The sequence below is a fragment of the Phocoena sinus genome, chromosome 3, assembly GCF_008692025.1.
Source record: "Phocoena sinus isolate mPhoSin1 chromosome 3, mPhoSin1.pri, whole genome shotgun sequence".
NCBI lineage: Eukaryota > Metazoa > Chordata > Mammalia > Artiodactyla > Phocoenidae > Phocoena > Phocoena sinus.
Window position 1 is genome coordinate 4,819,217 of NC_045765.1, and position 15,394 is coordinate 4,834,610.

At 47.8% G+C, this 15,394-nt stretch overlaps 1 protein-coding gene across 1 annotated transcript in view; it reads left to right on the plus strand.

Moving 5' to 3' along the window:
* Positions 1 to 696: 696 nt before the first annotated feature.
* ACSBG2 (acyl-CoA synthetase bubblegum family member 2) overlaps positions 697 to 15,394 on the plus strand; it is a 28,997-nt gene continuing 14,299 nt past the window's right edge. Inside the window, exons 1-6 of the mRNA XM_032627525.1 lie at positions 697 to 737; positions 2,278 to 2,507; positions 6,383 to 6,471; positions 7,315 to 7,435; positions 9,710 to 9,796; positions 14,624 to 14,773. Coding sequence (XP_032483416.1) covers positions 722 to 737; positions 2,278 to 2,507; positions 6,383 to 6,471; positions 7,315 to 7,435; positions 9,710 to 9,796; positions 14,624 to 14,773 — 693 coding nt within the window. The 5' untranslated portion in view covers positions 697 to 721. The remainder of the gene's footprint in view (positions 738 to 2,277; positions 2,508 to 6,382; positions 6,472 to 7,314; positions 7,436 to 9,709; positions 9,797 to 14,623; positions 14,774 to 15,394) is intronic.

The window sequence follows — 15,394 nt, forward strand, 5'->3', positions numbered from 1 at the left end:
GAGCATGGGCTTTCTCTAGATTGTGGTGAGTGGGGGCTGCTCTTCATTGTGGTGCGTGGGCTTCTCATTGCGGTGGCTTATCTTGTTGCGGAGCATGGGCTCTAGGCACACAGGCTCAGTAGTTGTGGCTCGCAGGCTCTAGAGCACAGGCTTAGTAGTTATGGCACACAGGCTTAGTTTCTCCGCAGCATGTGAGATCTTCCTGGACCAGGGCTTGAACCCGTGTCCCCTGCATTGGCAGGTGGATTCTTAACCACTGCGCCACCAGGGAAGTCCCTCATGTTGTACTATCTTTAAGGCAACCAACCAGAGCAGAACTCTCTTGTGTTGAGTTGCTTTCCTTCAGGAGACCTCAAAATGTTTTCTCACCCAAAGGATCACGTGTGGACTTGGCCCCTATATTCTAACTGTTTAAGCCACTCTTCTGGAAACTCAAAGACTGAACACCCTTTGGACTTTACAACTGCTCTATGATCTGGCATACAGGCCACTCTCCTCTCCTCCTAGGCCCAGGACAGGCATGACTAATCAACCCCAGGATTCTGGGAAGACATGACTAAGCAGACATGGGAGTTGGCTTCAGACCTGCAGCCCCCTTTGCCAGGCCTGCTAAGTTCCCTGCTTTGTGCCTTGCAGCACTGTGAAGAATAGTCTCTGTGGACCTGGAAGTGCTGAAACCCCAATGACTCGAGAAGAGAAGGCCGAGGACCTTAAGGCAGACATGAGTCAAGAACGAGGTATGCTGTGTGAGACAGAAAGGTACACTGAGTCAGCCATGGCTTTTTATAAAGGGGTCTGGGCCGGGAGAGTCAGGCACAGTTCCTCCCTGCCCCAGCTGCTGGCCTGGCGGAGGTGCCCGAACCTGGGAGGCCAAGTCTCTATATGTGATGGGGAGCAGAGGCGGCACAGGCAAGTGGTTGACAGCTGGGCCCCGTCGTTCAGAGCAGAGCTCTGCTAGCCGGTGACAATGGGCGAGTCACTTGCTCTTTCGAAGCCTCGTGTGTATTGTTGGTACTGGGGGCGGGGCGGGGCGGCATTGATAATAGCACCTCCTTATTAGGATGGTGAGCCTGTGTGGGTAAAGCACATAAATATATAATATATATAATATGTTACATATTACATATATATTATATATAGCGCAGATGTAACTGTGTGTGTATATATGTGGCAAATGTAATACGTAATTGTTTATATAGTACAGATGTAATAATATTTAGACTGAGAATATAACTATATAGTACAGATGTAATTATATACATATATAGTGTAGATGTGATTATACATACGGTACAGATATAATTATATACGGTGCAGATGTAACAATAATGTAATGCAGATATGTGTACATATATATATCATTTGTAAATAATGTGGAATTCTAGTTAATGATTCAAATACTAAAGGCTGACTCACACCAAATGATTAAAATATTTTTAAAAAGAGTGAAATAATGCCATTTGCAGCTACATGGATGGACCTAGAGATTATCATACTAAGAGAAGTCAGAAAGAGAAAGACAAATACCATATGATATCACTTGTATGGAGAATTTCAAATATGGCACAGATGGACCTATCTACACAACAGAAACAGACTCACAGACATAGAGAACAGGCTTGTGGTTGCCAAGGGGAAGGGAGGTAGGGAAGGGAAGGATTGGGAGTTTGGGATTAGCAGATGCAAACTATTATATATAGAACAGATAAACAACAAGGTCCTACTGTGTAGCACAGGGAACTGCATTCAATATCCTGTGATAAACCACAATGGAAAAGAATATATATATGCATAACTGAGTCACTTTGCTGTACAGCAGAAATTAACACGTTCTAATAAATCAACTATACCTCAATAAAACTTTTTAAAATGATTCAAATGTTGAAGGGTGAAATGGATGGACAGCTGCAGTTTACTTTGAAATGTATCAAAAAGTAAGATGGAGGAATGGATGGATAACAGAGGGATGGCTGGATGGAGATGTGATAAAGCAAATACAGCAAAATGCTAGAAGTTGTAGAATTTGGTGGTGGGTAGAGGTCATTAGCTATACAATCCAATTTTCTGTATGCTTGAAAATTTTCATAATAAACTGTTGAGAGGGTACGGAAGAAATAAATGCAAGAGGAAGCTTGAGTAGACCAGCACTGACCATGTGACTTCACTCAAGGTGTGGGATTAATTCAGGTTCAAAAAGACAGCCCCCCCCCTCCGCAACTCCTGAGTTATTAAATGAATTTAAAAAGTCTGCCACCCAACCCTGGTGACTATTTGCAGTTACTCCTGGGCCGTGGACCATTCACCGAGATGGAGAAGTCCTTATGAGGCTTTCAAAACACGGGCCAGGCCATGAGACCCCCATGACCATCCCTGAATTTTTTCGGGAGTCAGTCAACCGATTTGGGACTTATCCAGCCCTCGCATCAAAGAAGAATGGAAAGTGGGAAGTTCTGAATTACAACCAGTACTACGAGGCTTGTCGGAAAGCTGCAAGAGCCTTACTCAAGGTAAATGAGTCATTCATTCATTCCTTCATTCGTTCACCATGTATTAAATCATTCCTTTTTTTTTTTTTTTTTATGCGTTACGCGGGCCTCTCACCGTTGTGGCCTCTCCCGCTGCGGAGGACAGGCTCCGGACGCGCAGGCTCAGCGGCCATGGCTCACGGGCCCAGCCGCTCCGCGGCATGTGGGATCCTCCCGGACCGGGGCACGAACCCGTGTCCCCTGCATCGGCAGGCGGACTCTCAACCACTGCGCCACCAGGGAAGCCCTAAATCATTCCTTTTATGTACACATACATATGGGACAAAACGCACAAGGCACCCCCAGATACAAGGTTAACTGGTGAAAATTTTCCTTCCAATCTTTGTCCCCTCTCTTACGGAGGTAGCCATCATTTGCAGTTTTTTCTATGCTCTTCTGTGGAATAAATTATGTGTACATGTTATATAATTCTATAGAAGTACATTTTTACACACATGGTAGCATACTCAAGAGTCTACAACCTGCTTTTTTTTCTGTTAGCACAGTATATGTGTGTTTTAGTTAGCTACTGCTGCATAACAAATTACCCCAAAACTTAGTGACTCAAAATGAGAGAGCGGGCTTCCCTGGTGGCGCAGTGGTTGAGAGTCTGCCTGCCGATGCAGGGGACACGGGTTTGTGCCCTGGTCCGGGAAGATCCCACATGCTGCGGAGCGGCTGGGCCCGTAAGCCATGGCCGCTGAGCCTGCGTGTCCAGAGCCTGTGCTCCGCAACGGGAGAGGCCACAACAGTGAGAGGCCTGCGTACCACAAAAAAAAAAGAAAAAAAATGACAGAGCTTTATTATCTCTTGGTTTCTGTGGGTCAGGAATCCAGGAGTGATTTAGTTGGATGTTGCTGGCTCAGGATCTCTCATGAGGCTGTAGTCAAGCTGTCAGCCTGGGCTGCATCATCTGTACATGGCTTCTGTACATGGCTGGCTCTTGGCAGGAGGCCTCAGTTCCTTGCTCCATGGCCTTCTCCGTAGGGTTGCTTGAGTGTCCTCACAATATGGCAGCCAGCTTCCCCCAAAATGAGTGATCCAAAAGAGAGAATGAACCAGATGGGAACCATGATATCTTTTATAACCTAATCTCAGCAATGACATACTATCACTTCTTTCACAAGGTTAAGCACACCTTGATACAATATGGGAAGGGATTATAGTAGAACACAAATACCAGGAGATGAAACTCATCTTGGAGGCTGGTTGCTGCATTCTGAGATCCTTCCATATTGATTTATTTTTTTAAAATCCATATTCTTTTCAACAACTGCAAATACGTATGTAACAGTATTGACTTAATCAGCCCCCTACGGGTGGGCATTTAAGTTGCTTCCAGCCTTTGCTACGATACGTGGTGCCATATTGAACCTTCTTTGTACAATGAGTTCCTACAAAGACAATGCCCTTTAAGTCCACTCACAATGTATGAGAGAATCTGTTTACCTATGTTATTGTCAACATCATATTATCAAAACTGTTCATCTGGGCCTATTTGATAGGCACGTTAGGCAGAATTCTAAGGTGACTCCACCGAGATTCCCAACCTCTGGTGTACTTGTGCTGTATAATCTCCCTGTGACTGTGGGCTACGATGGGATTTCCCTCCTGAGATGGCAAACGTGAAGGGATTTCACAGATGTCATTAAGGTCTCTAATCTGTTGACTTTGAGTTCACGAGAAAGGGCAGGTGCTCTGGGTGGGCCTGACTTAATTGGGTGAACCATTAAGAGAGATTCTCCTGCTGTCCTGGAAGCAAACTGCCATGTTTGGAGAGGGCCATGTAGCAGGGGATGGCACACAGACTCTAGGAGTTGAGAGCGGTCCTCAGCTGGCAGGTAGCAAGAGAAGAGGATCTCAATCATTCAACCACAAGGAAATGAATTCTGCAAACAACCTCCAAGTGCAGGGCCCCCAAGCTTCGGAGGAGGTCATGGTCCCCACCGATACCTTGATTGCAGCTTTGGGAGATCCTAGGCAGAGAACCCAGCCGTGCCGCCGCCCAGACTCCTGACCTGTGGAAACTGGGATAATAAACGTGTGCTCTTTTAATCTGCTACATTTGTGATGACAGGTTATGCAGCCATAGATAATGAATGTAGCAGACATCTCATACTGTAAAAGGGCACCTCCTGATGGTTCTGATTTACAGGAAATCCGATCACATTTTGACCGAGACCCAAGCTGCTCTCTCCCCTCCTCTGATGCCCATGTGTCTTCATCTAGAGACTGGGAGAGGTCGGAATTAGGAACCACCTGCTTGGGCTGGATTTCTTCTTGGCTGCCCTTACCCCCACGCCATAGTGCTGTGCCAAGTTCACCCTTCCTGAAAGATGGTCCTCTTTCCCTCTGCCCTTAGTTCTGGACTTCAAGGACCCCTGCTCTCCTAAATCTCAGGGATCCAATCAGAAAGAAGTCAGTTTATCTACACATTGATGCAGGCAGATGCCTTCCAAATGCTTAGGTTTTCCCCGGGGACAGAGGGTCACTGCCAGCCTTGCCCAGGTGACTAAAACAGCCAACAAAATGGGAGTTTCCAGGACAAAAGCGGGGGCGACCACCAAGCATGATCACTTTCACGTCCACGTCTCCTGATTCATCCTCAACCACGTTCAGATCAGGGCTATGCCTTCAAAAGCGCAATCTATTACCACTATAGGGTATCACTCTTCGAGTACTGTTATGATTAAAACTAAAAATGAATTCATTAGGATGGCTAATTAAGAAAAAAAAAACAGACAATAACAAGTGTTGGTGAGGATGTGGAGAAACTGGAGCCCTCAGTCACTGTCAGTGGGAATGTAAAATGGTGCAGCCACCCTGGAAGACAGTCTGGCGGTTCCTCACAAAATTCAACTTAGAATCACTATATATGATCCTGCAATTCCACTTCTGGGTACAGACCCAAAAGAATTGAAAGCGGGGACTCGCACAGATATTTGGACACCCACGTTCACAGCAGCATTGCTCACAACAGCCAAAAGGTGGAAGCGACCCAAGCGCCCATCAATGGATGAATAACCAAATTGTGATCCGTCCATACAATGGAACATTAACCTTAAAATGGAGTGAGATGCTGACACCTGTCACAACACGGATGAACTAGGGGATGTTATACTAAGTAAAAGAAGCCAGACACAAAAGGACAAATATATGATTCCACTTATAAAATGTCCCTAGAGGAGTCAAATCCATAGGGACAGAAAGTAGATGGCGAAGGCCAGGGGCTGGGGGAGGGGGTGGGGAGTGAGTGTTTCGTGGGGACAGAGTTTCCGTTTGGGAAGATGAGAAAGTTCTGGAGATGGATGGTGGGAATGGTTGCAGGACAATGTGAATGTGCTTAATGCCACTGAGCTGTGCACGTAGAGTTGGTTAATGGTTAAAAAATAAAATACATAGGGGACTTCCCTAGTGGCACGGTGGTTTAAGACTCCGCGCTCCCAATGCAGGGGGTTCGGGTTTGATACTTGGTCAGGGAACTAGATCCCACATGCATGCCGCAACTAAGAGTTTGCATGCCACAACTGAGGAGCCAGCGAGCCACAACTAAGAAGCCTGCCTGCCACAACTAAGACCTGGTGCATCCAAATAAATAAATATAGAAAAAATACATAAAAATTAGAATAAATAAAGGGGGTATTACAGAGAGGGAGGTAAACCGACCTCCCAAGAGTCACACACAAAAAAAATCACACTCCGGATTTTCATCTCAACACGGGCTGTCCCCCTTGTGACTCCGTGGGCTCTGGGGTCTGCTTTCACCTGCCAGTGAGCAGATCCCACCCGGAAGCAAACCGGATTGCAAACTCTGTTGCTTCTGTTTTCTGTTTGTCTGTCTGTTTTTGCCTTCCCAGCTGGGCTTGGAGCCTTTCCACTCTGTCGGCATCCTTGGGTTTAACTCCGTCGAGTGGTTCCTTGCGGCTCTTGGCGCCATCTTCGCGGGGTAAGACCTCGGGCCCGGGTCCCTGTGGATGTTGGGTGGTGCTACTCCGGGACTGGCAGCCCCAGGCTGGTTCCCACGGAGATGTGAATAGGGGTTGCAGAAGCAGCCGCAGGTGAGCCGGCGAGATAGACACACACACCCGTCCAACAGGGGACTAGTATCTTAAATACACAAGGGACTTCTACAACTCAGGAATAAAAACACAAAAAGAGGGACTTCCCTGGCAGTCCAGTGGTTAAGGCTCTGCGCTTCCACTGCAGGGGGCACGGGTTCGATCCCTGTTCGGGGAACTAAGATCCCACATGCTGCTCAGTGCAGCCAAAAAAAAAAAAAAAAAAAAAAAGATTTTTAAATGGGCAAGAGACTTGCACAGAAACATCACTAAGGGAAGTAGCAAATAGGCACTCGGAAAGATCCGTGATGTCATCAGCCAGCAGGGAGATACAAAGGGAACCCACAGCAGAATAGTTCAAAGCAAGAACGAAAGGTTGCGAATGAAGGGAACGGGTGGAGGGGTGGGGGTGGGGGGGGTCCAAACCCCACCTCTTATTTGCTGTGGGACCCTGAACAAGTGACTTCCCTGCCCTGAGCCTCAGTTTCCTCATCTGTAAAATGGGGTACTGTGAGGGTTCCAGGTCATAATGACATCCCGGGAGCCCATCCTCTCATCATCACTGTCCAGCTGTGGAGGGAGGGAAGCTGGTGCCGAGGCTGCAAACTCAGACCTTCCCTGCAGACCCTCCCCCTCCCCCGCAGACGCTTCCCCTCCCCCCACCTTCCAGGACGTTCGTTCTCGACTTAAGGTGTGTGGGGCACACTCGTGCATGTGTTTTCTTTTCCCAGGGGCTTCTGTGTTGGTATTTATGCCACCAACTCTGCGGAAGCCTGTCAATATGTCATTGCTCACGCCAAAGTGAACATCCTGCTGGTGGAAAATGACCTACAGCTGCAGAAAATCCTTTCGGTAAACCCCTCCGCCCCCCATTGCTGCCTGCCAGAAACTGGGGGAAGGAGGGGGCTGTGTATGTGTGGAGTGGATGTGCGTGGAGTGGATGAGTTTAATTTCCAATGCGTATTCATTTCCTACTCAGTCTCTGTTTTTAAAAATGTGTTTGTGTGTTATTTTATATACAGTTCACTGTTTATCAGTTTTCTTTTAGAAACAGTTATTTTGAACCTTGTCATCCTTGCTATGTTCACCTCTTATAATTGTCCTCCTTTCGGAAATGCTTTTGTCTTTCTTTTCCGTTTCTTTCATAAGTCCGACCACTTCCTGTTTCACTACTTTCTGATGTCTGGCTCTCCCCTCAGGGCTTGTATGTTTGCTTTGTGTTCTTCCTTCCCAGCTGCGTTTACCCCATTACGTCCTAGGTTTCACGTTGGAAGGTTAGGGGGCAACTTTCCTTTGCTTTGCAGTGACTTTTTGCGCACAGTGAAATCTGACCCTCTCTTATTCCTTTTTTTTTTTTTTTTTTTACCCCCCTTGTGTTATCTTTGTAATGTTGCAAGAAACGTTTCCAATGACTTGTGTTTGAATGAGCTGCAGTTGCCTGAACCAGCTTTGGGCAGAAGGATCTTGAGGGGAGGGGAGTCCTTGGGAGGGGTGAGCCTCGATGGCCAGGTTCATGGCTCACCCCGAGAGCCACTGCACCGCCTAGCTTGTGGGATCTTAGTTCCCCGATCAGGGATCGAACCCGGAACCCCAGCAGTGGAAGCGCAGAGTCCTAACCCCTGGACCACCAAGGAATTCCTGTTTCTTTTAATACCATATTTCATCTTTCCTGAGTTACTTTTTGATATCTCTCGAGTTGAGATGTCTCGCCATGGATGGCATCCTCTGAACGCCGTGGGCCGTGTGTTTCCCCACATTTTAACTTCTCTGAAATCAGGGCAGATCTGCCAGCCTCAATGGAATCCAGCCAGACTCGGTGAAACGGGATATTTTGCGCCACCAGGCCTCCTTCGACGCCTAATTCCTGAGCTGGTTCAGTGAGGACAGACGTCCACTTTCTGAAATTGCTTTCTGAAGGCATGCTTCTTTGGTCCCTGGTACTCATGTCATGCCCTGTCTGTCCTGTTCGCAGCAGAACACACTGCGGGGTGGGTGACGGGTGATGAGTGATGGGTGGGGCCCTTCGCCTTGCCGTGAATACTGGTTTCCAATTTGGGTTTTTCCACCGTTAGAAGAGGTCACGTGCCCCACCCTTTCCCCTGCAGCCACCTCATTGCTATGGCTTCTTGTCCTTGTTCTGGTATATTCAACCTCACATGCATGAATTATTTCCATCTCTTAGTTTCATCAAAGATGCAGTTTGTGGGAGATTTCTTGTTCTGGTTGCTCTGTATGGAAGATTCAAAGCCAGGCTTCTGATACTCTCCTCCCAAACTGGACGTTCAGCTCCACTTGGAAATCTTTGATTCTGGGGGACGGTCACGGCTCATAACCCTCCAGTGCTTCCCTTCTTCCTTTAGAATAAACTGCAAACTCCTGCTGTCACCTCCAAGGCATGGCCTACCTGGCCCTTCCATCCCTTCCTGCATCCTCCCCCGGCCTTCTCCCTTCCATCCCCATTCCAGCCAGCCTGGACTTTTTATATCCCTCCAACATCCCGGCTACTACCTGCTTCAGGCTTTTCGGATATCTGTTTCTTCTCTCTCTGGAAAACTCTTGTCCAGCTGTTACAAGCACTTCTGTCATCTCTTCTCTCCAGGTCATGCCAGAGACCTGGTTATAAGGAGCGTACTGGATGTTGGAAATGACTTCTTCACTGGATCGGCTAGAAATGGCATACAGGCACACTCCTTCCTTTGCACAAACAGGGGGGCAAGAATCCCACAGGCCTGGTTACCTGAACCTTACAGGTCTAGGTTTAGGTAGAGAGTTCTGAACCCCCGCCAGTTCCAGCCACCTTCATGGAGTAGCCCTACTCCAACCAGAAGGTTAGCTGGATCTTGGCTGTGAAGCATAAGGTGCCAGGAGACGAAGAGCCGGGAGGGCCTCCTTCGACTCACCGACCAAAACCACAGCTCTGTACAGCAGAACTCAGGAGGCTGTTGCCCTCAACCCTCTGTGATGGTTGCAGTCTACTGATACCTACCTGTCAGTCAAGACAAAGAGCAGAAGTTTTACTTCATGGGCAGGGGGAGGGAAAGAGGCTGAGGTCCCTGAGGGAGAGAGCTTAGAATGCGCTCTTCCAGGGCCCCGTTACCATGAGGTCCATACACAACTTTTTTTCAGATTCCAAAGATCAAGATGAAGACCCTAAAAGCAATCGTTCAGTACAGGCTGCCAGTGAAGGAGAGCAAATGTAACAACCTGTACTCTGTAAGTGTGAGAGGGGGCACTGAGCAAAGGGGAGGGCACAGCCTTGAAAGGGAAGGAGGGCACTCCCAAAGTAAGTGGGTAGTGAGCAAGGGAGAGGGTGAGGCCAAACCAGGGAAGTGGGCAGGGGCTCACAAAGGAAGTGGGTGGTGAGCGAGGGAGAGGAAGGGGCCTCACAAGGGAAGGGGGTGAGGCTTTTGAGATAATTTTTTTCTGGCATGAAGGTTCTGATTTACCAGAAGGTGTCTGTTCTGGTTATTTATTGCTGTGTAACAAATCGCCCCAAAAATTGGTGGCATAAGACAATACCAATCATTTTATTATTAGTTGCTTTTCAGACCATTAGGGTAACTGAAAAAATACTGCATCACTGAAAATTAGATGTGCTGGCACTCACAGCATTAAGTTTAAATATTTCATTTGTATTCAAACCAGAACTTATTATAAATTTACTTTCCTGGTTTTCACAGATGCAAAGTCATCAACATTTTTATTAAAACCATTAGCCAGTTTTAATAGATACGAATAGGGATATAGGGGTGCACATTTCTGCAATGGCTCGGACCAACAGCACTGCTGGAGCCTTTTTTAAACTTTTGATGTTTCATTCATAATGAATTTGCTCTGCTTTGATAGTGACTTTTAAATTATTGCATTAAAGTACTATTTATCTTGATTACAAGCTTTTTTTTTTTTCCCCACATCCGCTAAAATTTTGCACTCAAGGAGAAGCCCCTGGTCCTCACTCTGGTCCCAACCCTACAGCTGGGGCTCCTCCAGCACATTTTCCTGTCTCTCTGTGGTGTCTCCATATGCTGTCTCCGGCATGATGACTTCAGGACCTCTGGACTTATTGGTGGCTCAGATCTCCAGAGAGAATGTTTTTTTTTTTTTTTTTTTTTTTTTTGGTTACGCGGGCCTCTCACTGCTGTGGCCTCTCCCGCTGCGGAGGACAGGCTCCGGACGCGCAGGCTCAGCGGCCACGGCCCACGGGCCCAGCCGCTCCGCGGCATGCGGGATCCTCCCAGACCGGGGCACGAACCCGTGTCCCCTGCATCGGCAGGCGGACTCTCAACCACTGCGCCACCAGGGAAGCCCCGAGAGAGAATGTTTTGAGGGAGAGAAATATCCAGGTGGAAGCTGTCCTGCCTTTAACGACCTATTCTTGGAAGTAACACACTGCCCAGCAAGGCCAAGCTGCATGAGGGCCCAGACTTCAGCTCTTACTGAGGGAGGGGCGGGGCCCCTGAAGAGTGGGTGACACCGTAAATGTTGTCGCAGTCATTTTTTTGCAAATTCACTCTGCCTCAGGGTCTTCTAGAGTCAGAAAATGCTTGGGTGCAAGCAACAGAAACCCACTTAAGCCAAAGGAGGGGGTTTGGGTTTTGCTTTTTTTTTGTTTGGTTGGTTTTTAAATTTATTTATTGATTGATTGATTTTTGGCTGTGTTGGGTCTTCGTTTCTGTGCGAGGGCTTTCTCCAGTTGCGGCGAGCGGGGGCCACTCTTCATCGTGGTGCGCGGGCCTCTCACTGTCACGGCCTCTCTTGTTGCGGAGCACAGGCTCCGGACGCGCAGGCTCAGCGGCCATGGCTCACGGGCCCAGTTGCTCCGCGGCATGTGGGATCCTCCCAGACCAGGGCTCGAACCCGTGTCCCCTGCATTGGCAGGCAGATTCTCAACCACTGCGCCACCAGGGAAGCCCTGGGTTTTGTTTTTAAGGATACAATGAGTTAACTCACAGAAGTCAGGGCAGGAGGTCTGTGAGGGGCCAGGATGAGACGCTGTTAGGCCAGCAAACCCATGTCCCAAATCAGAAGTCCTAAAATGTCATGGAGTTTATTTGGTTTGCCCTCCACGCAAGCGGGAGGAAAGATGTCAATGATCCTTTCTGGCCAAAACACTCACCAGCTCGTGCACCTTTCAGAAAACATTTAAATGTTAAGACCAGGACAATGCCTAATTAAGTAAGACAGCCAATCAGAATTAACAGACCTTTCAGAGGTTAAAAATGACCAACACAGAAACAATATCTTAAGCCTGGATAAGTTAAATCAACTCATTTGTTAGAAATAGTATTTACAGCAGGGTTTCTCAGCCTTGTTGGACATTTGGGGTGGATAATTCTTCATCGTGGGGGCCGCCCTGTGCATTGTAAGATGTTGAGCGACATCCCTGGCCTCCACCTACTAGATGCCAATAGCACCCTCCCAGTTGAAACAATCAAAACTATCCTCAGACACTGCCTAAGTCCCCTCGGGGGCAAAATCACCCCTGGTTAAGGACAATGATTTATAGGGAAGAGTTCTGTGACATAGATTAGTATCTACTTCTCTGCAAGGGTGAGCAGGACCTACCGTTTTTAGATTCAGTTTAGGAAGACATTCATTACAACTGAGAGAAAAAGAAAGCGCCTGGGAAATCAGAAGGTGAAATTCGGGGGCAGGGGGATGGCAGAATAAGACAATTAACTGGGTAGGTTACGATGCCTGGGATTGGACTCAGGACCAATTCCAGATTGCCAAGAGAGAGGACCGGATTGGACAGGACTGGGTCTGGGGTCTACCTAATCCAATCACTTGTGGCCACGGGAGAATGAGGTCTTCACCAGCGATTAGGGGAGCATCCTTTGCGGGGGAGGGCTTGAGGCATCTCTCAGAGAAAGGACAGGGTCCTGCAAAAGGCTTCTGGGTGCTCCTCCTCTCACCATCACCCCACCCTGTTAAGAGATGGTCTGGGTAAAGGTTCTTCCCTTGCAGATGGGGCCAGCATTGCCCTGGCAGGCTACAGGCAATACTGGCCATTTCTGGAGGACCTGGAGTGCCCTCTGTCTTGCAGACAGAACATTACCCTCAACCAGAGCCTCACTAGGGGCTCAGAGGTAGAATTTTTGCAGGTCCCAGGTGAAATTTGGTTCACACAGCCCAACAGTTCCTCCTGAGGCACCAAATTCTAAGCTAATTAAGAGCACAGGCTCTGGAGTCAGACAGTCTTGGGTTAGAATGATAGTTCCTCTGTCTACCTGCTGTGTGACCCTGGGCAGGTAACTTACCACCTCTGAGCCTCAGCTCCTTCATCTGCCATAGGGAGATGATGTATCTCTTATCAGTAAGGATGTCTTTGGTTGCAAGTGACAAAAGCCTAACACCAAATGGCTTAAGCGTAAAAGACCATTTATTGGCTCATAGCCACAACCTAGGGTGTGGATTTCAGGCACGGCTGGAGCCAGGGGCTCAAATAATGTGACCGAGACTCCATTTTGCTCTCTTCATATCTTGGCTCCATGCCAGCCTTGATTCCCCCTAGTCCTGAGATGGTCCAGCAGCTCCTATGGCTACATCTTATTCACGTTCAGATGACGCATTCATGTCCCAGCACTTCCAGCAAAAGCCCCGACCTTCACTGTGATTGGACCACCTGAGGTCACATGCCCAGACCCAGTCTAACCACTGGGGCCCAGGCAGATGGGACCTTCTAGCTTAAACCAATCACAGTGGCCCTCAGCCACATCAATCTGGTAACTAATAAGTTTGAGGTGCTGAGTGGCATCTGGGAAGGCACAGCACAAATAATATTGAACTCTGCTGTTCTGAGCATTTTACATATATTAACCCATTTACTGCTTAAAACAACCCAAGCAGTTGGGTCTTGATGTCATTCCCATTTTACCTATGAGGAAACCGAGGCACCGGTGCTTGAGTAGCCTGCCTGGGAAGTGGAGGAGAAGAAGCGAACGTCTTAGGGCTTTTGTAAGAGGTGCCTTTCCTCCTGCTGGGAATCATGCTTTGGGAGAAGCTGGTGGGGCAAGATCTGACTGGGGAAGGGAACTCCTAGGTGCTGAGGACCCCACTCACACACCCTGAGTCCCCACCCTCCATTTCTTTTGTTTGTTTGTTTTTTGGAGTATAGTTGCTTTACAATGTTGTGTTAGTTTCTGCTGTACAGTGAAATGTATCAGCTCTACGTATACATAGATCCCCTCTTCTCTGGATTTCCTTCCCGTTCAGGTCACCACAGAGCACTGAGTAGAGTTCCCTGTGCTGTACAGCAGGTTCTCATTAGTTATCTGTTTCATACATAGTAGTGTATATATGTCAATCCCAATCTTCCAGTTCATCCCACCCTCCCATTTCCCCCCTTGGCGTCCATACGTTTGTTCTCTACACTGTCTCTATTTTGGCTTTGCAAATAGGTTCGTCTGCACCATTTTTCAAGATTTCACACATATGTGTTAATATACGATATTTGTTTTTCTCTGACTTATTTCACTCTGTGTGACAGTCTCTAGGGCCATTCACAACTCTACAAATGACCCGATTTCGTTCCTTTTTATGGCTGAGTAACATTCCATTGTATATATGTGCCACAACTCCTTCATCTATTCCTCTGTTCGTGGACATTTAGCTTGCTTCCATGTCCTGGCTAGTGTAAATAGTGCTGCAATGGACACTGGAGTGTGTGTGTCTTTTTGAATTATGGTTTTCTCTGGGTATATGCCCAGTAGTGGGATTGCTGGGTCATATGGTAACTCTATTTTTAGTTTTTTAAGGAACCTCCACACTGTTCTCCATAGTGGCTGTATCAATTTACATTCCCACCAACAGTGCAAGAGGGTTCCCTTTTCTCCACACCCTCTCCAGCATTTATTGTTTGCAGACTTTTTAATGACGGCCATTCTGACAGGTGTGAGGTGATACCTCATTGTAGTTTTGATTTGCATTTCTCCAATGATTAGTGAAGTTGAGCATCTTTTCATGTGCCTCTTGGCCATCTTTTGTGCCTTCTTTGGAGAAATGTCTATTTAGGTCTTCGCTTGTCTTTTCTTTCCGCAGTGGGATGATTTCATGGAGCTTGGCAACAGCATCCCCGAGTCCCAGCTGGACCAGATCATAAAGAGCCAGAAGGCCAATCAGTGTGCTGTGATCATCTACACTTCTGGGACCATAGGCTATCCCAAGGGGGTGATGCTTAGCCATGACAACGTAAGTGCTGTCTCTGCTGACAGGGACGAAATTTGCAGCATCCAGGGTCCCGTCACTCCGGGGCAGTGGTCTTCAGGCTAGTTTTGTTCTTGACCCACAGGGGCACAGTGGCGTTTAGGGGCCCAGCACATGGGGGGATCCTTGATCTGTGGGTCATAGAGGGTTATGCAAATGCTTCCAAGGCTGGGGGTAGCATAGTGCGCGGGTTGAGATCAGGGACTCTGGGGCAGACCTGGCTCTGTGATCTTGGGCAGGGCATCTGACACCTCCAAGCCTCAGTTTCCTCATCTGTAAAATGGGTGCAATGGAACAGTCCCTGCCTCATGGGTTGTTTGAGCTCAGAACCGTGTTTGATAAAATAAATACATGAAAGGGCAGTATACACATCGTGATTCAGAGGTAAAGCAGAAGCTGTTTTAGTTACTTGAGGAAGGCCGTGTGCTTGGGGAAAACTTACTCACGTCTGGGTGGAGTCCAAATCTGATGGTTATTTAGGTTACTGTTAGGAAAGAATAAGGAGAATACATGCTAAAAGATCCTGTTTATGGGGGACATCCCTGGCAGGCCAGTGGTTAGGACTCCGTGCTTCTACTGCTGAGGGCCCGGGTTCAATCCCTAGAA